Source organism: Harmonia axyridis, chromosome 4, assembly GCF_914767665.1.
Source record: "Harmonia axyridis chromosome 4, icHarAxyr1.1, whole genome shotgun sequence".
NCBI classification, from domain to species: Eukaryota; Metazoa; Arthropoda; class Insecta; order Coleoptera; family Coccinellidae; genus Harmonia; species Harmonia axyridis.
Genome location: NC_059504.1, coordinates 47,090,036 through 47,111,638, shown reverse-complemented (window position 1 = coordinate 47,111,638; position 21,603 = coordinate 47,090,036). Strand labels below are relative to the sequence as shown.

Genomic DNA, 21,603 nt, shown 5'->3' with positions numbered 1-21,603 from the left:
CTGCCCCCTCAGCATCCAGCAAGAAGTGGCCGGGTGATACATGGCTCTCATCGAGGGCGGCCAAGGTTAATGTATGCGGAATTATACACATTTGTACACTACACCCAGATGAATTATGTCGACTCCTTTCATAAATTTGCGCCGTATTGTTATCGCCCGGCATTGTTCGAAGAGTGGCCGAGAGAGGGGGCTGAATTAATATCCTCATTGTCGGCCAAACGAAGTTTCATTAGAAATTCAATTGACGGCCGGGCGAAAAACACCTTCTCGGGTGGTCAATTCATATCGGCTTTTTGTGCGATGGCAAAGTTGATGTATGATATCCGTTCTATTAGATACGCGGTCTGGTAATGATGTTGGAGCTCTTTGGAGCAGTGTCTGCATCTCAGAAGTACCCACCTTGAGGTTTTGAGTCCAACCGCTTCATTTAATGTTCCTGTTTGTATTTATAACGTGTGTTTTTAGCTGCGTGAGAAGTTCGGTGGTTGTCGTCTATGGTTTGATAGTTGATAATGTCAAACTGAGTTGACATTTCTGTTCAGTATGGTTTGGAAATTCATCATGAATAGTTTAACGCCAAAACAACACTTCCAAATTGTGGAAATTTACTTACTTTTGAGATAGAGCAATACAAAAAATTGTTACTTTCAATCAATAAAGCATGTGTCTAAGAATTAGCTGAGAAAATGTAATCTTACATTTCAGCGTAATAGATACATAAGTACAGATCAAAACCCCAGCAAAAACTCTATCTCCCTGTATAGGTGTAGACTGTTTGGTAGGTGGCAGGTGACTGTTTGGTTTGTGTATTTGTTTTTAGAATAAGTTGACATATTTATATTGAAGGGCTTTCACTTTATCTGAACAAAATCTTTTTCAGTCTTCCTCCTCACCAAAAGTTGACGACATATATAATATCATTAAATCTGAAATCGAAGAAGGAAAGAACCAGAAAGGAGTAATAAATGTAATAGTTTCCATTATATTGACTTAGAGTTAGCGACCCATTCCAAAAAAGAATCTGAAACTGAATAGATAGAATGGAAACTGGGTTGGACATATGAGGATACTGAATCAATTAGATTCAAACCTCCTCGCAAAACCATCGGATGTTATGCCAACCACCTACGATTTTCAAACGCCATTTGAAACGGTTATAAATGACCGTCCCAGTGCAATAAGTCTTGTAAATCGTCTGGACAAAAAGTCCTCCATATGGTTCACAGATGGATCAAAAACAGAGAATGGCACCGGCATTGGGATATATGGATCTAAAGCCCTGGGAAGTGAGCCCTCAATTCTACAAATCGAGATAATGGCTGTTTATGTATGCGCTCAGGAGTGTCTCAAAATGAACCTCAAGGGGGCGCATATCTACATCACCACGGACAGCCAAACGACGCTGAGATCCCTGGAATCATGTTGTCAGGGGTCTCTGCTGACTTGGGAGTGCCGTAACGCCATAAAGCAACTGGCCAGAGGAAATAAGGTGACTCTACTATGGGTACCAGGGCACTGTGGGGTTGAAGGAAATGAAAGAGCTGAAGAACTTGCGAAAAGTGCATCAAGGTTAACACCTGCTGGACCTGAGCCTTTCTGTGGGATAGGAAAAGACCAAGTTAAAGCTGCGGTCCAGTTATGAGAGTTGAATAGTAGGACAATCCACTGGACTCCTGGACTTGCTCGGGCCAAGAAATTCGTGAAGATTTCACCTACCTACGCCAAAAAGCTCCTAAAGCTGTCGCGAGCCGAGCTTCGGGTGATGGTGGGACTGCTGACGGGGCACTGTCGGTACAAACATCATTTGTACCGTATGGGAAAGTCAGCAGACGAGATTTGCAGGCTCTGTGGATCGGAAGCAGAAACAGCCGAACACATGGTGTGCAAGTATCCGGAGCTGGCTGGACTAAGAACCATTCACATGGGTAAGCCGGTCCTGGATGCCAGAGAGGTAACGGCCAAGGCCCCTTAGGAGGTTGTCAGTTTTATCAACATCATTGACGACCTCCCTGGGTTTCTATGAATGAGTAGGGTAGAGAAGATGTGCATGGTCGCAGTGCCCGGAAGGCTTACCGAACCAAAACGACCCCAGTGCAAATAATAATAATAATAATGCCGACAAACTAGCACCTCTTGAAGCATGGGAAGCCGATATTCAAACCACCATTGACGCTTTACGGCCAGAATTATTGGAAAAAGTAGTGAAAAATTGGACACGTCGAATGGACTATGTAAGTCGTAGCGGCGGTGGATATATGCCGGAAATCATATTAAAAAAATAAATGGCATGATATAATCTACCAGATTATAATAATAAAAAATTCATTCCAATAATATCCATGTCTTGTATCATTCCTCAAAGTCTCATACTTTTAAACACCACCAATTATATCCAATCAAAACTGGTTAGTTCAATTAATTCCATCCAAAACACATGACCTCTTAATTAACAAAAACAGCAAAATAAATCGAATATTTGCGACGATTCTGCGAACGTTGTACCCACATCATCATCATCACTTTTCGGCCGTATCCCATCCCAAATCTTCAGATTAAAACCCAAAACGTGTTCGAAAATGCGACGTCCCAAAAATTACCAATCTGAGAGTGCAGATTAAAGCGGCAGTACCGTTTTCGAGACGAATTTTTCGTACCGGTCCGAGATGACGAGATGGTACAGGAAGTCGGCTCGGTATCTGCCCCCCCAGGATGTACTTATATACCGTATGTTTCGGCCGCGAATTAACGGAATATCCTAATCCAATTTATCGGCCGCCCGTTTTTCGAATATCGCGCGGCGTTTTCGATCCCACGGTCCGGCTGGCGTGAATTTCAATAGGCCGAGATAATCTGGGGATCCGAGATCTCGGAGACTTTATACGAGTGCATTATACGGCGGCTACGCGAGGAATCTCGCATTTGCATTTATTGCGGAATGCCCGGCAGATCTGCCGTTTCGACGAACATTCTGCGTTTTAAAGCTCGCTTTTTGAGGAAGGCCAGTTTCTGAGCGATTGTTGGAATTTTTCTTTCGAAAGTTTAACCGTAGCCAGAATATGCGGTTCTGACAAAAAGGTTGATTAAAGACCAATGCTTCATTAGGTACCGCGTTTTTCACTCTGTTACTAGAAGAGGTACAAAAACATGTTTTCTACAAAAGTTTCAGGAAATCGATTAGACTATTTTTAGAAATGATTTCACAAAACGAAATATATATAGAGTGAGCAATATACTGATAGCAACTTCATTTTTTCAAATGGAACACCCTGTATATTTTTCTATATTTGACTAGCTCTTTTCCCCCTGATTTCGGATATGTAACATATGTTTGGCCTATCTTTCTTCCACAGAGTTTAAAATTTTAAGAAACACCTGGCAAGCTAGGTAATCTGTTTTCAATTGGAAGGTCCGATAATTCAGAATGCCCTTTTTTGAGTTATCTCTTTGGTAAGGATATATAACATACGTTTGTCATTGAATAAAAGTATTCATCGAATATGCTCTACACAGAAGCGGAAAAATTTGAAATATTTCCACTTTATGTGGAGAACAATAAAAATAAGAAAGCTACAAGGAGACAATATATGGAGTGGCATCCAAATCACCCAATTCCAATTTATACTAAAAAAGTTTGTCATATCGTTACCAACGAGATAACTAAAAAAAGGGCATTTTGAGTTATCGCAGCCTTCCACATAAAAACTGATTACTTGGCTTGCCAGGTGGTTCTTAAAATTTGAGACTCTGTGATACTCAGAATAAGAGAGATAGGCCAAACATATGTTATAAATTTGAAATCAGGGGAAAAAGAGCTAGTCAAATATAGAAAAATATACAGGTTTCATTTGAAAAAATGAAGTTGCTATCAATATGTTGACCACTCTATATATATTTCGTTTTATGAAACCATTTCTAAAAACACTAGTCGATTTCGAGAAACTTTTGTAGAAAACATTTTTTTTACCTCTTTTATTAACAAAGTTAAAGGGAGGGTCAAATTATAGTGAAAAACCCGGTACAATCCTGCCAATAAGGATGTTGCGTAATATAATAATATCAAAATGAATTTAAGTTTTCCACATTACAGGCCGTTTTTAAAATATTAGAATAGGATTTTCATTATATTATTTATCAAATTCAATTTAATGAAATTGATTTAAATTCTGTTAATTCTTATCGACTAGCACGTGACTGCGAACGGCAACATAGACAAACTAATCTTATCTAGAACTAGTTTAACTATGGTTTAGAACGTCAGATGATATAATCAAACCGACTTGACTGTCAATATCAGCTGATATCAGTTCAGTTAGCACGTGGTGACCATAGATAAACTATTTAGTTTGTCTATGGTGGTAACTCTATTATGCAGTGACGTCGCCATAATACCGTGATGGAATGCAGCGTTTCAGCGGGAATTTTGAAAACTTTTTTTATTTACGTATTTTTGATTGGTACTTTTCCATGAAAATATTTTTCCGTATTTATTTAGGGCTTATCTACAAATTGAAAACAATTTCAAAATATAGGCAACATCCCAATTTATACACTTTTGACGCGACGATCTATTAAAATTATGCGTTGAGATCTTGCAATTTTTTTTCGACACAGCGAAATTAGGCGCCTTTGAAGCTACAATATATAGGGTGTACCAAACATATGTTTTTTCTCATGTTTCTTATATGTTTATTCTCTATAGAACACCCTGTTTGTTTTTTTTTTGGTTGATTTTGATGAAAATTGGATGTGGGGTTTCGTAGTGAGTACATATCCTTCAGTGCTTTGATCATTACGAATGCGTCAATTAAAATTGACTGGAAATCCAGTATCTTGAGTTTTACCGATCCGATATTTACGGAATTCAATATAGGTACCTACTTATCAATAGTTATGAATACGCTTATGACCGAACGAACATAAGTTGAGCAATAGGAATTCAAATTCGTTCGAATATAGTTATGGTACTCGTTGAGCATAGGCAAACGTGAAGTTCTCGGAACCTACATATCTCGATTTCTAAAGATTTTCATTGGAAAAAAGGAGAATCTATATCCTTTCACCATTCGCATCAACGAGGAAAATTTGTGCCACACCAATTGATTATTCTGAAATATTCTGCGAATCATTCGAAGAAAATAATTTACAACGCGATTGAAATTTGCACTATTTCTTTTCTGGAATGTGAATGATTAAAAAATTCAAAGAAATCCACCGGTCCAGCGTCCAAAGATTTTCTCGGAAACTTCGAGAGCAATATGTATGAAATTAATTTATTGCAAAAATCGGTTGCTTCACCCGATAGAGAATTTGATTCACGTATTCCAAAATATCCAAGTGTTATCTAAATTGCAGTTTCAAGGAAGGAAGTTATACACTGCGCAAAAAATTAACGCACATTATGGAAATCTCCAATTTATTCTACAACTGAAGGTGTTCTCAATGATAATTATTTTTATCAGAATTATGCATGCATATGTTATCCACTTTCAACGTTTTTCTTCAATACAGATGTTTTTTCCCAGCAGGAATAAAAAAAGGTGAGATTATCAGATTTTGAATGTATTGGCTCCATTCTGAAATCAGTTGTTCTCGATCAATTCTAGTGATCAATAGTTTCTCTTTCGTTTGATTTTCTACACTCGATCGCTATGCTATTGCGCTATTGCGAAACACGCAATTTGACCCAAGAGGAATGTGCCCAAGCGGTAGTTTTGCGAGAAGAAGGGTCGACATACACAAGAATTGCAGAAAGGTTTGGAGTTTCCGATACAAGAGTGTCCAGGTCCAGAATGTTGCAGCGATTCAGGGAGACAGGTATGAATCTCCGAAGACCAGGAGAGGGTAAACCACGGGTAACAACTGCCATTCAAGAATGTTACTTGAGAGTTTCTTCGTTGTGACAACGGTTTGCAACCGCTCGCCTCTTTCAAAATCAGCTTGAGCAAACTCATGGGGTGCAAATTAGCACTCAGACAATAAGAAATCGCCTCAGAGAATATGATTTAAGGCCTCGTGTCGCGGCAAGAAGTCAGCTCTTACCCCAGCCCATCGAAGGGCGCGTTTGGATTTTGCGAGAGAGCATATCTATTGGGAAGAGGCTGATTGGGAAAGAGTTCTCTTCACAGATGAGTCTAGATTCAGTCTCTACCATTGTGATCGACGTTCCCTTGTATACAGACGTCGTCATAAAAGATATGCTCAGTGCAATTTCCTGAATACTACTGGTTTCGGGGGAGGATCGATTATGGTATGGGGTGGACTTTGACTGCTCGCACAGACCTAGTGGTCGTTGATAATGGAGCTATGAATGCTGATAGGTATATAAGGAACATTCTTGAAGAGCATGTAGTGCCATTTGGACCATACAATGGTGAAAATTTCATTTTTATGGACGATAATGCCAGACCCCATCGTGCGCGCATCGTTCAGGAGTATCTTGAAGAGGTTTAAGTCTCTCGAATGGAATGGCCAGCAAAAAGTCCAGATCTCAATTCGATTGAGCAGATTTGGGACAACCTCAAAAGAAGACTGAGAAGTTCAGAAAATCATCCAGCTAATCTAAATGACTTAGGAATCCAACTCAGAGGAATCTGGGAAGGATTAGATCAGAACATTTTTAGATCACTCATTTTGAGTATGAACCGTCGTTGCCGAGCTATAATTAACGCAAGGAGTGAAAATACCAAGTATTAAATCTCTTATCACTATTCTAGTATTTTGAAAATTGTTTATTTCTTTTCTTTCACATAAGATTCGGCGAAATCCTGAATTTTTCTTCCATTTAATGTGTCTTGTTTCGTTCAAAACCTTCCCGAGAGAACATAAAAAATAAGTTATAAAGTCAATGTAGAGTTAACTTTCCTTAAAATTGAGATTTTCAGAATGTGCGTTAATTTTTTTGCGCAGTGTAGTTATTATTTCAAGCTTCAACTCCTCTATCGAAATGAAACTTCAATATTCTTTGAAGAAGATGAGAAGGAATCTTTGGTATCCGGAGGGAAGTGTTTTTTGCATAGTTTTCGACAAAGAATGAGCTAAGTGTAGTAAATCAAGTATCATCTCAATTATTATATTATCAATAGATAACATTGTTTCAGCAATACATGCAGACCGAATGTGTGAAGATCCAACTGCCAAAAGGATGTTGGAAAGAAAATCATTAGAAAAATAATAATAGGTATGTGATTTATATTAATTACAAAAATGATTGAAGAATATACGTAGTTCTTCTAATAAAAGTCCATTTTGCATTTGGACAAGTCTCATTGCACCGACTGCAAATGACGTAAATAAGTTAGTAGTTAAGGTATATTACATGCTCAACGGCATAGAAAGTGTTATTTTTCTGCAGAGAAATAGGCAGTTCGCCGGAGCAGAACCTACATTGTCCAAGTAGCAAATTATACTCCTTCCTGTATACGGCGCTGGGTGCGTACTTGACGATAATTGAAGGAAAAATAGCGCGGAAGAAGGAAGAGGTAGAAAAATATTGTTTTGATCTTCACACAAATGAACGAAAGAGTGGTTCACCTCAGTTGGTTGAAAGAGAGAGTTTTTCAATGGTGAGTGCACGATCTATTGATTTGTTTCGGATTAAGTAATATTTTTATTTAGATTTCTTTGTGTCGATTGTTCCACATTGATGGAAGATATTTTCATTATTTATGGAAGCTCATATCATTATTCATGGAAGCTCATATCATTGTTTTCAAGCTCCTTCTTCTTTTCTTTTACACTTAAAATTTGAATTGAACATTTTAATACCTTTATTTATAGGTACATTTGTGAAGAAGTGTACATATTTATTTGAGTACCTATTTATTCAATGAAAAAATTTGAATTGAATTTATCCAAAATCGTAGTCGCCCATAGATATAAAATTCAATGCATTATCTAGGACTTCTTTTTGAGGAAGGCCCAATAAAATCTCAAAATAATTCGTGACATTTTTAATTTTTGAACCGATTCGTTCCTAGTTGTAATGGAATACAATGTGTATTCCACATATACACATGTTTTCAAAAAATGTTTTGTTCAGAGAAATGAGCAACCTGAAAAATGGAATACGTTTACAATGTTATTTGGTATCCTATATTTTTTTTGAGGATTATGCACTGCATACATATTGTAGCCAAAATATTCACGACATATTAAATTTATCTTTGAATTTTATCACTATATATGTCCTTTTTGAAGGGACTATTGTGGTCAACATTTCTCCTAAAAATTATGGAAATAATTCATCAATATTTCCTAAAAGTTGAATATCTCTGTAATGGAATTGAACTTTAAAACTCAATGAATCATTTTATCGAAGCAAAATCTATTAAAATTTTTAGCTTCCAATAGGAATGAGCAGAAACTTTGTGATATTATTCTTCAACCAGCTACTGAGACTCATTTTTTTTATAGATACAAGAATTTTTCAAATTTCTGAAACAGAAATTTTCATATGGGTCAAACTCACTAAACTATTGGGTGATTTTTTCTATTGTTTGAACATTCAACTTGATCATTTTGAAACCAGTTCCAACATGAGATTCACACATTTAACATTTTGGCAGAATGAGAGCGCCCAATTTAGTATATCCATCCAATTTTTATCACGATGTTTTTGCTTAAAACTCTTGGGGAAATACTGTACCTACTGAATTAATTTATCAAGAAGTCAAAATCTAAAGAAGCTCTTTTATTTTCTTCTATTTTAATAGAAAATAATAATTTCAAATTAAGTTATGATCCGCATACAAATCATTGTTTTTCGAAAGCTGAGATATTCCCAGAGTTGAAGACAACGATATACCATCTGCTAGAGTTTTATTATTTTTGGTAATAATTTACGACCAGAATCTCCGCCAAAAAAAATTTGCTACTGGTCCTGACAATATCGTTTTTCAAAACGTCAAACCACGTATTTTATCCAGTTACTTCGCCTTACATGACAATGTTCGGAGATTAACATCAGGCTATAAAGAAGGCCTAAATCATTAGAGAGAGGAACATAGTTCCGAATTTACACATGCCATATATCAAGAGGAAAATCGAATGCCGCTATAGCCGATCGTAAATAAGAAATTTACCAAAGGGGGCACAGATATAAAATCAGGGAAAGATTGAGTGAACTTTCGAGGTCAAGTCATAAAAATACAAGTTGTTAAATGAAGTAATTTTCTACATACACATTTTTCCTGAGAATGTATCGTCTCGAGATGAGATTTCGAGAAACTATCAAGTGAATTACCATGAAATGTGTGAATGAAATATTACCCATGTTTAAAGTGTTCGATTTGAATATTTTGTTGAAAATATACACACGAAGTCGATTTTAGCAAATATATTTTTAGCAGGTTTTGTAGGTTAGTTTTTGGCATTGTAGGAACAAAACTCTTCAGATCGACTCCTCATTCACATCCTATTTTATTCTTCTCAGAGGTGAACTAAAAAAATGAATATTGAGGTTTTCTCGGGTTTTATACATCCTGTGCAGTGATTCCTTGACAGATGAGAATGTTTTCTAATACTTATATGTTGCCTCATATTTTCTGAACATTTATTCTTTTCATTTATTGAGATATCTTAATTTCAAGAGAAATTCCAGAACTTCAATGGTACCGTTGTTGAACCAGAAATTAATGTTTTGAATTGCAATTCTTTTGAAGTTAATTACAACTGATCCACTGAACTAAAATAGTACATAATTTCCATGAAAAAAATAGTTAAATTGAAAATTATTCAGCATTAATGTTCGATTCATTATTCGTACTTGGTATTAATAATGTATTTGTGTTCATTGAAATTTCGACTTATAAAGAGTGTTTTTTTCAAGGTATATAACTTTAAACTGGCATTACTGTTCAAGATGCCGACCGATTTAACAGCTGTCAAGTGATTTATTCTCAGTTTGGTTTGGCAATTCATCATGAATAGACTCACGCCTGAACAACGCTTGCAAATAGTGCAATTTTATTTCGAAAATAATGTGCCGTTGTTCCCGATTTTCATAAACGAATTTTGTTTAGCGATGAAGCACTTCTGGTTGAATGGCTACGTCAACAAACAAAACTGGAGTGCAGCTAATCCTCAAGTGTATGTCGAAACACCGTTACATCCAGAAAAACTGACTGTTTGGTGCACTTAATGGGCTGGTGGAATCATTGGTCCGTACTTCTTCAAAAACGATGATGGCCAGAACGTTACAGTCAATGGTGATCGGTATAGATCCATGATTACTAACTTTTTCATTCCTGAATTGAACAACCATGATGTCCAGGAGCTGTGGTTCCAACAAGACGGCGCAACACGTCACACAGCTCGTGCCATAATCGATTCATTGAAAGACACGTTCGGTGACCGCCTAATTTCACGTTTTGGACCTGTGAATTGGCCTATAAAATCTTGTGATTTAACACCGCTAGACTACTTTCTGTGGGGCTATGTAAAGTCATTGGTCTATGCGGATAAGCCACAAACCCTTGACCATTTGGAAGACAACATTCGCCGTGTTATTGCCGATATACGGCCACAAATGTTGGAAAAAGTCATCGAAAATTGGACGTTCAGATTGGACTACATCCGAGCCAGCCGTGGCGGTCATATGCCAGAAATCATATTTAAAATATAATGCCACAAGATTATCTTGCGGATAAATAAAATTCATGTCAATCGAATATTCCATCGTTGTTTTATTGCAAATTAAAGTTCTATAGCTCTAGAAAAAACACCATTTACATCTAAAAATGTTCTCATATCCAATGAATATTTCGACACTTATTTATTGTGACACTAAAGTGATACTAAAACCTCCTTCAAGGTTCATTTCTAATTTGGAAACAGCCTGTATAAATACATAACCCTCTAACTAAATCAAAATTAAACCATTTATATCAGATTGAAATCAATTAAGGTGCGAATGAAAATTTCATATTTAGATTAATTATTATCGAAAAAAATAACTCGATCGTATCGGATGATATATACGTCGAGAGAGAGAAAGAGCTAGTCCCGAGATTGGATCGATCAATCGAATAAAAATCGAGAGTGCCTGGTACGCTTTTGTGATGAATAATTATCGACCTGGTTTACGAGGTGAAATTGAACATCATCTACTCGTGTTTTATTTCTATCCCATCGGTGAATGATGCTGTGAATCGATATCAGGGTCTGAAGTTTTTCAACAGAAATGAGAGTAATTTAGATATTGGGTATGGTAGACGGAGGTAACAACTATATTGTGTTTTTTCTTAAGAATTAGTTGCACATTATGTGTTTTGAGAAAATCCCATTGAGAATTTTCAGGATAAGAACAATTTAGAGAGCACTATACAGGGATATCGAAAAACTTCAGAAATACAGGGTGGCTCAAATTACAAAAAAGTTGAGTTAAGGGATTAGTGTGTTGGTGTTAACAATAACAGATCCAAATATCTCAATATTTCAAGGTCAGATAGTACTCGATCTTCAAAATTTGTTATCCCTATTCGAAATCAAGGGGTTGTGCTCAGCTCCGTTAGAAGGTTGAAATTTGGTGGATGAAAAAAAGTTGTTCCCCATCGAATCATAAATTGACTGGTCTGAGTGATTTTCCACATTTTCATATCAAAGTCGTAAAATTGAGGTGTAAACTTTTCGTTGCACCACCAAGTATAATAATGAAATACAATCATGAAATCTTTGTGAAACTAACATATTCCTGCACGATTTTGTTCTAACGGGTGTTTTTTTTTTCGAGGTATATAACTTTAAGTTGGCATTACTGTTCAAGATGGTGACCGATTTAACAGTTGTCAAGTGATTTATTCTCAGTTTGGTTTGGCAATTCATCATGAATAGACTCACACCTGAACAACGCTTGCAAATAGTGCAATTTCATTTCGAAAATAATTGTTCTGTGCGGAATACGTATCGCACACTACGTCCATTTTATTTTGTTTGGCGATGAAGCGCACTTCTGGTTGAATGGCTACGTCAACAAACAAAACTGCCGCATTTGGAGTGAAGCTAATCCTCAAGTGTATGTCGAAACACCATTACATCCAGAAAAACTGACTGTTTGGTGCGCTTTATGGGCTGGTGGAATCATTGGTCCGTACTTCTTCAAAAACGATGATGGCCAGAACGTTACAGTCAATGGTGATCGGTATAGAGCCATGATTACTAACTTTTTCATTCCTGAATTGAACAACCATGATGTCCAGAAGCTGTGGTTCCAACAAGACGGCGCAACATGTCACACAGCTCGTGCCACAATCGATTTATTGAGAGACACGTTTGTTGACCGTCAAATTTCAAGTTTTGGACCTGTGAATTGGCCTCCAAGATCTTGTGATTTAACACCGCTAGACTACTTTCTGTGGGGCTATGTAAAGTCATTGGTCTATGCGGATAAGCCACAAACCCTTGACCATTTGGAAGACAACATTCGCCGTGTTATTGCCGATAGACGACTACAAATGTAGGAAAAAGTCATCGAAAATTGGACGTCCAGATTGGACTACATCCGGGCCAGCCATGGCGGTCATATGCCAGAAATCATATTTAAAATGTAATGCCACAAGATTATCTTGCGGATAAATAAAATTCATGTCAATCGAATAATCCATCGTTGTTTTATTGCAATCTTAAGTTCTATAGCTCTAAAAAAACACCCTTTATAAGGTATGAAAGAATGAACGGATTTGCCACAAAATTAGAGACAAAAAAATAATACTGCATACAATAATTATGGAATAAATATGTAAACGTTTGCACTTATATGTTTATTCATTTAACACTGAATTATCTATAGATTTTTTCGTAACCCATTAAAAATATCCAAACAGTGTGGAATAACACGAACACATTGGCTAATTGATCGCTGTTTCTCTCAATTACCCACTCAGGAAATTTCGTACGCAATAAAGTGATTGATCAATGTGCTAAATGAGATGTGGGGCGCTCCTGCTGAAATCACACGCTGTGCGATCTGAATTATTTCGTAAAATACGTTTTGGATTCACTTCATTACACCGGCGAATGTTGGTCTATGAGCAAATGGATTTTTCAGGTTTTCAACAAAAGTCTCACGAAATCATCATGTTACTATAAACGATTATTACAATTGCATATATTTTCTGATGAATCTTTGAAATTTTCAATTCAGGAATGGTATTCCGTGAGTAATGTTCACAGTGTTTGATATTATTTTTTTAACTATCTGTATAGTTCTTCCCGAATAACCTAGTCCTCAGAGATATCTCTCAGAAACCGGTTTCTTTGGTGAAACGGTCTGCTAAAACCAGATAATTTATTTTCTCTAATTCTGTGGCAAATCCGTTTATTTTGCCCTAATTCATAGAACAAAATCGTGCGGGAATATATCAGTTTCACACAGATTTTATGGTTATATTTCATTATTATATATTGGTATTCGGAACTATTCTGTCACGATATTTATGGAAATATTTCATTCTAACACTCGTTCTTAATTGACCCAATGTTGAAGTGAAGGGTGACTAAAGATGGATCCACCTTATGGTCCGGACCTGACTTACCAAGTTACTATCACCTATTCTCGTCTATGACCAATTAGCTTGGGGGTACAATCTTGTCCTTAGTAGAAACCTGTGAAAATTGGTTGTCCGAGTTTTTCGGCAATAGAAACAAAGATTTCCCCAAGATGGGCATTATGAAGTTGGATTCTCGTTAGCAACACATATCATCGATTCTAAGATGGTATTGGAGTGCCGAAGAAAACTCATTGAAATATGCAAGAATAGCAATGTCTTTTTAGTCTGGGTTCCAGGCCTCTCGGGAATTAGAGGGAATGAAGAGACCAACACAATTGTCAGAAAAGGACAGAAACTCCTTTCATCGGCCCGGAACATTTCTGTGGTATAGGAAAAGGTACATATACGAAAAGATTTAAAAAAAAAACCGAAAGAGAAACACTGTGGTGGAATCTTCCTGGTTTGGATCATTCCAATAAGTTTCTTTGAAGCTTCTACTTCGCGAGATCTAAGAAGTATCTGAATCCTAGCTAGAATATGGCTACACCTCCTCACTGTATTCCTCACAAGGAATTATCGCTTTGGAAAACATCTCATGGGAATGAATCTAGCAGAAAATGACGAGTGCAGATTATGTGAGGAGTAGTAAGAAATTCCGGATCACCTGGTGACAGAATGCCTCGCCATCACTAGCCAACGCAAAATCTGCTTTGGACAAGAAACTTATAAGAGTAAAGAAGTAGCCTTTTTGAAGTCATCCCAGATACTGGAGTTCATTAGAACTCTGGAGCTGGGAGGCGAGCTGTAGATCACCATGTGGTGAGAATAGCTTTGATGGGGGGGCACAATAGACCATTAGGTCGCTGTGAAAGTGTAAAACGGAACCTCCATAATTAAATCTTAATCTAGCAACTTGTAACATTTTTATAAAACATTGAAATAACGGAAAAAATTGGAATTTATTTTTTCTCCAACTTGATAATATAAGTCAAGAGGCTTTCCAAAAAGTTGAGCGATTTGGATATTGATGTTGGCATTGGATTTTGCTATTATTTTTTTTTGTGTTATTATTAGGTCAAGATTTTGGCTTTTCCATAAAAGCCAAAATTCAGATTCTTTCAATATTTTTGTTCATCATAATGGCGTTTTCCACGAAGATTTTCTCCCAAACTGGACGAGTAGGTCTTTTCCCTTATAGCTTGTTCTTAAACCATTACTACGATCATTCAAAACAGTGATACCAATCAACCAAACAAAAATTAATATAGATTTCATAGCATCAGGAAACCGTACAAGTTACTTTTAACGTTCTCATGTTATATCATCAGAATAAAAAACGGCATAATACTAACCGAAACTAATTTTTATCGCAAAAGGAATCTATTATCACTTCATGTTTAATAAATTCACATTCGCATAACGGTCCCACCATATCCATTTGTTTCAACCTCTCATATTATTCAGATTCATTTCCACGTCGTGTGTGTCATCCTAAAAAAAATTAGATCCAAGATAATATGAAACAGCGGTCAGTTCGTAAATAGCGAAAGGGAATGACGTCAGTCCGGTAGTACGTGAAATATAATAACGTATACCGAAAGCTCTTAAGGCTAGCTTATAGACTCCTACTCCGAATGCTTTTACCATATTTTACCTCGTTTTCCGTGTATTGATTTCACGTCACATTTAATTCGGTTCATTTTGAAACTTCGACAGGTATTTCACGGTCGTGAAGCCGACAAAGAATATTGATGGTAAGCTGGATTAAAATGGAGATGTATACTGAACTTGTGATCGACGTAAAATGGAGAGTTTTCTTGAAGTGATATATAGCAGAGGCATGAACAAAAATGCGTAAAAACCATAATTGGAAAATGAAATATGTATTCATGAACATTTTATTATAGAAATACGCTTGTCAAAATTTATTTAGATTGTGGTGGTACGAAAGTTTCTAGATGAAGACGATATTTGTTTCCAGGACGACATATTATGACAGCCATATCAGAAGCGATAGAAGACCTAATGCCTGTAATCCTCTTTCTATGTAAGCAGAAGGGTTTTACTACAACTTACTCGTTTCGAAAAAGTTGAATTAAAAAAAAAAATATTTGGAATGAACCTTAACACAATTTTTTTTTTTATGTTCTGGTTCCCACGAAAGGAGATATCCTGTAATGTTCAGGGAACATCGTGAGAACCAAGGGAACATATTAACATTGCACCTTTCAATATTACAGAATGTAGTTTTTCAATATCAGGAGAATGTATTTTCAATGATGGCAACATTAGTTTTCTTGTGAAGGGTTTGTCCAATGAGAGGTTTCACTTTGTCCGCTTCCTGGTCAGCTTCACTTTTGAAGCCGTCATATTTTCACATTTGTCTAGTAAAAACTATTTCATCACTAAAAATGGAACGATGTATACTTCAACAACACATTGAAATCGCTAAATTCACTACAAAAATGGTGAAAATTTCGCAGTGACAGTTCGCGAACCTAAAGCACTTCTGGGTCGTCGTGAAGCACTTTTCCGGCCGGCAATTTTGAAGGAAAAGTTTTCTGGCCGGGTTATTCTTGTGATTTAACACCAGTAGACGTTTTTTATTTGGGGCCACGTGAAATATAAGGCCTATGCCTTATATTGCCTTATATAGGGTGTTTTTTTTCGAGGTATATAACTTCAAGTTGACATTACTGTTCAAGATGGCGAGCGATATAACAGCTGTCAATTGCTTTATTCTCAGGTTGGTTTGGCAATTCATCATGAATAGACTCACGCCTAAACAAAGCTTGCAAAAAGTGCAATTTTATTCCGAAAATAATGGTTCTGTGCGGAATACGTATCGCGCACTACGTCCATTTTATTTCGTTTAGCGATGAAGCGCACTTCTGGTTGAATGGCTACGTCAACAAACAAAACTGCCGCATTTGGAGTGAAGCTAATCCTCAAGTGAATGTCGAAACACCGTTACATCCAGAAAAACTGACTGTTTGGTGCACTTTATGGGCTGGTGGAATCATTGGTCCGTACTTCTTCAAAAACGATTATGACCAGAACGTTACAGTCAATGGCGGTCGGTATAGAGCCATGATTACTAACTTTTTCATTCCTGAATTGAACAACAATTGATGTCCAAGGGCTGTGGTTCCAACAAGACGGCGCAACATGTCACACAGCTCGTGCCACAATCGATTTATTGAAAGACACGTTTGGTGACCGCCTAATTTCACGTTTTTGACCTGTGAATTGGCCTCCAAGATCTTTTGATTTAACACCGCTAGACTACTTTCTGTGGGGCTATGTAAAATCATTGGTCTATGCGGATAAGCCACAAACCCTTGACCATTTAGAAGACAACATTCGCCGTGTTATTGCCGATATACGGCCACAAATGTTGGAAGAAGTCATCGAAAATTGAGCTTCCATATTGGACTACATCCGAGCCAGCCGTGGCGGTCATATGCCAGAAATCATATTTAAAATGTAATGTCACAAGATTATCTTACGGATAAATAAAATTCATGCCAATCGAATAATCCATCGTTGTTTTATTGCTATTCGAAGTTCTATAGCTCTAAAAAAAACACCCTTTATTATGCCTCCAGAATCGGTCCATTATCTTAAGGATGGAATTCAGAAGTTATTGAGAACCTACAGCCGCAAATGTGTAATTTGTGGTGGAAAATTTCATGAAAAGGATATGGTGCTCCAATCGTAGCCGTAACGGACATTTGATTCATTAATTTCTCTAATTATACTATTATTATTTCTTAAGAAAATGAAACCTCTTATTGGAAAAACCTTTACATGTTTCACAGGTAAGATACGATGTGAATTTAAGAATTTAGTTATTTTACATCTCTTTTCCTAATTCATTTCTGATGCATCATATTAAAATAATGTTCTATTGATCTATTCATTCGACTACTCTTTGACGCGCTCTTGGGATATGTTTCATCCCAAATGTAAGGATTCGGAGTTTTCCGAATCAAATACATAAAAGTCGTGTCAGGGGGAACTATCGGAACCACGTACCGTGAAGCGCCATCTGCCAAGCGGCCTACAAGCCATATTGGAAGTGATAGTAAAGGTGAATTTTAGGCATTTTCGAGGGTATCCGTACGACTTAGTTGATAAGAAATTGCGAGACAGATGTGTCCAACAAAATTTTATCCAACAATTTCATTGCAATTTGTTTTCATTTGTGATTCACCATGAATTTCATCATGAAATCAAAGAGCTTCTCCTTGAAATTTAGTGGATACACAGAGAATGATTCTACCACTTTTTTTCCAATACGGAGGAAGATGAAAAAGTTCTCCATCGTAATATCGACAAGCAAAAATGATAACTGATCTCTAAAAAGCTGTTAATCAACATTCACAACTATATTTTTTCTCGATACAAGTTTATGCTGAGAACGAAATTGACCAGAAGCTACAAATTGATAAAGTTACTTTTTATATAAAATTTGGATTAATCGATTTCAATTTTCAAACATAGTATTTGAACTCATTTAAGATTTTGCTCTTTTCCCAAATATTTTGAAACATATCGTCTTTATCTGGGAACCTTTCTCAACATTTCCACCTTATTTTTTCATAAATTAGATTCGGTTTTATTTTAGTATCAAGAATTAGGACAAAAAAAACTTCAAGAAACCTCTCCATTCCTCCAACCTCTGGGAGTGTTATCCTGCAAACTTTTACCATTATCGAGTAGTAGTTCTCAAAGAACCTCTTTCAGAGCAATACCTCTTCTATCCTACTTGGAGAAAAATGGGCGCTACATACAAATTTCCTATCACAATCCTCTAAAGGGATATAACCTACTCTATATCTGAGTGGGATTCACATTTTACACAGAACACGCAGCTGATAGCCGGTACATAATAATCTATTCTCTTTCTCTACCACTACTAGCTATCATATCTAATAACTGAGTAGATGCGACAACGTTGCACTTACCTGGTCCTGTGGATCGTAGTAAGCGTGAAACAAACAAAATAAGGTACAATCAGGCTAAGTCAGTCAGTACTCAGTCTGCTGTGCGCCAGTGATACAGGAGGTTGGACATACATGACAACACATTGAGTGGTTAAGTGACAATAGTTTCTTTCGTTGCTGGTGAGTAGTTTCTCTTTTACGAGTTCGCTCCCTTCAATGAAGGACGCACTAAAAATAAGGTTTAATATAATTATTGTTTTTCTGGGCAAATTTGAAAATTTTATATGAGGAAAAATATAGGGAAACATAGGGAAATAGATAGAATATAACAATTTTTATCTAAAATGGTACATATGATATGTAATAACGCAATAGAAAATTTTGAACTTGAATGGTATTCAGGGTGTTCCTCAATTGGAGATACAAATGAAAATGATAGATTCCTTGAATTATTTGAAGAAATAAAACTTCTATAAACATCAACCGCAAACGCTTTTTGTTCGAAATACATGGTGTTAAAGTTTGATTTATTTCAAGTTTTTCTCTCATAGAACCTCCCTTTCGCAAGATATCGAATTCAAATTTGGCATATATAATTCAATTTAAAGCTTTCATCTTGTATGTTGATTTTAAATGCAAATCTACAGGGTGATCTTTTTTCCTAGAATAGTGCTCGCTTCTTTCCTACAGAACTTTTCTGGTGGACCACTGGTAGTTTTGCAAAATGTAAAAAGAATCTTTGGTCCAATACTACACTTTTCAGTTTCTTGTATTTTCGTTGTATCTGTTACCAATTTCGAGAAAAAAGTTCAAACGATTCTTTAGCAATTCTCAGGAAAATCCAAAGTATTATAAAGATCCAATTATAAAGCTGTGGTGAATAAATCAATTATAAGTTTTGGTACTCATTTCACTAATCTCTAGTGAAGATTAATAAATAATCGATAAATTGGTGAAAATTATGACGGAAAAGTAGGACTACAAGATACACCCTGTATCTCAAAACGAAAGCGTTTTTTTCTGGGACTTATTTTCTTAAAAGTATCCTGAGAATCATTTATACCTCCAATTTAGGAACACCCTTTATTTTTGAATACATTCAAGTGATTAAAATCGAACCTAGTTCGTACGATTAAATTTTTGTGGAAATAATTAAGTAAGTATATCGAAGAAAATTATTTATTATTATTTATTTATACCAAAACAAAATTTAATATGCCATCCAACTGAAACAATGTTTTATATCACATTGTTTTAGTACGATGACATATTGAATTGATTAATTCATTTCCACAAAAATTTCATTGAACAATCTAGTTTCGATTTCAATGCTTCGATTGCTTCTTTTTTGTATATATATAAAAATAATTAAAATAATTATCTCAAATTATGTCAATTTGTTTTGCTTGAACGAATTTAATTATGTAATTTTTGATTCATCCTTGAAGATATAGTTTTTATTTTATTCTTCCGTATCAAAATCGATTGTGTCTATTGTATTCAATCCCAAATTCCATCATTTTTTTTGTTATGATGATTATGGACGAATTTGGTTAATTGACCAAGTGAAGTTTTGATTCCTGGCAGTATACAACTTTATTGATTCATTCAATCCCTCCTGCAAAACACCCTAATTAAACACTATATTAAAACTAGATCTAGGCATTTGATATTTGATGATCAGTTGGATTTTTTTGTTGTTTCAATATTTTCAGTATATGCAAAATACACCAATTGTATCCATTTGAACATCGAAATGTATCACAATTGAGCCAAACAACAATAAATATCAACTTTCTCCAAGATTACCGCAATACTGAGGTTAATATCGAATAAGTACATCGGTTTATTGTGAAATGGAGGATAATGAAGATAATGAACTCGAGTAACAAGAAAACAAGGAGTCTATTTCATCGTTTTCGTCTAGTGCTTTTCGAATTTATTGTAATGGTTTCCACCAGTTGACTTCATTGTCAATCTAACTAGTCCATGATCATTAAATGTACTAGGATGTTCCTTTTTTTTTCATTTCTTCGAATTTGGTGTTGAGTTTATAATCGTATACAGGGTGTCTCAACATCAACGCTCATTGAAAGCATCTCGAGAACTATAAGACCGAGAGAAAAAATCTTCAAGGACCTTCGAACTATTTTTTCGATATAATAAGATGTCAGAAAGCTGATCATACATAAATACTGATTCGTTCTCGAGAAATATTTGAAACTGTCATTTTCCAAAAACACCCTGTAACTCGAGAACGAAGCAGACTATTTACGATCTGATTTCTGAAATATCTTCATTTCGATGAAAGGGCAGTCTCATATGGTTTTCGAGATGCTCTCGGTGAGCATCGAATTTGGGTAACCCTGTACATAGGGATTTAATAATAATAATAATAAGACAGAACTTCGACAAATACAATTTTTGCAATTCTATGATATTTTTCTTCATGTTCGAACTCTCCCATGTTGGAAAAAACCAACATTCCTGGAGATTTCAATTCTAACTTTCCCATTCAACTGTTTTCCATACTCTATCGTATTTTCTTGAAAAAATAAAGGAACAGAAGGAAACTCAATTCGATTATTCGTAGGGTTCGAACGTTAAACGTAAAAAGTCAGTCCTCAGTTTCCTTTTTCAGAACACGTAGTTTTCCTGAGGAAATTCACAAAGCACGAGCCAAGAATCGAACTATAAAAAACAAGATTATTCATTCGGCGCACGTTGTTTTTAAATTGTCCTCAAGGTCCCAACCATTGACAATTGACCAGATAAGTTGTTATTCATATTTTGTTTTTTTCGGACATCATTGAAGTTTAACCTCGTCCCTGAAATTTGGTCGGGTTTAATTTGGAAGATGAGAAAACTTTCCAACCCTAGTAATGAGGATGCAAAATTTACACAAAGTTTATAATTGCTAAATTAGGTATTTCGTCTTCTCTGCCTCGTGGAATATTCAAACTTGGAAGGAATCCAAAAAGAAAAATTATTCTCTGGACTTTGAATATATACAATAATTATAAGAATTTAATGATTATTATGCGGTAAAATGGCACTTTATATTCAAAACTATGAGATTCAGGTAGACATTTTCATAAGAAGACAAATTTTCTTTAAAGAGGTTTGTTCAATAATGTTCTCACAATGAGGTTTGTAACATTGACCTCCTG

General features: G+C 35.9%; 1 protein-coding gene and 1 long non-coding RNA gene across 8 annotated transcripts in view; one reads left to right on the top strand and one right to left on the bottom strand.

The window, feature by feature from the left end:
• The window catches only part of LOC123679192 (whirlin), a 210,712-nt gene that overhangs the window by 40,733 nt on the left and 148,376 nt on the right, over positions 1 to 21,603 (bottom strand). For 6 of the 7 annotated variants that reach the window (XM_045616624.1, XM_045616626.1, XM_045616625.1 and 3 more), the window contains one exon: positions 18,455 to 18,460. The exons of the other annotated variant lie outside the window; for it this stretch is intronic. In XM_045616624.1, coding sequence (XP_045472580.1) covers positions 18,455 to 18,460 — 6 coding nt within the window. The remainder of the gene's footprint in view (positions 1 to 18,454; positions 18,461 to 21,603) is intronic. 7 annotated transcript variants of the gene reach the window in all.
• LOC123679194 overlaps positions 18,238 to 21,603 on the top strand; it is a 32,799-nt gene continuing 29,433 nt past the window's right edge. The window contains exon 1 of the long non-coding RNA XR_006747365.1: positions 18,238 to 18,613. This is a non-coding gene — a long non-coding RNA (uncharacterized LOC123679194). The remainder of the gene's footprint in view (positions 18,614 to 21,603) is intronic.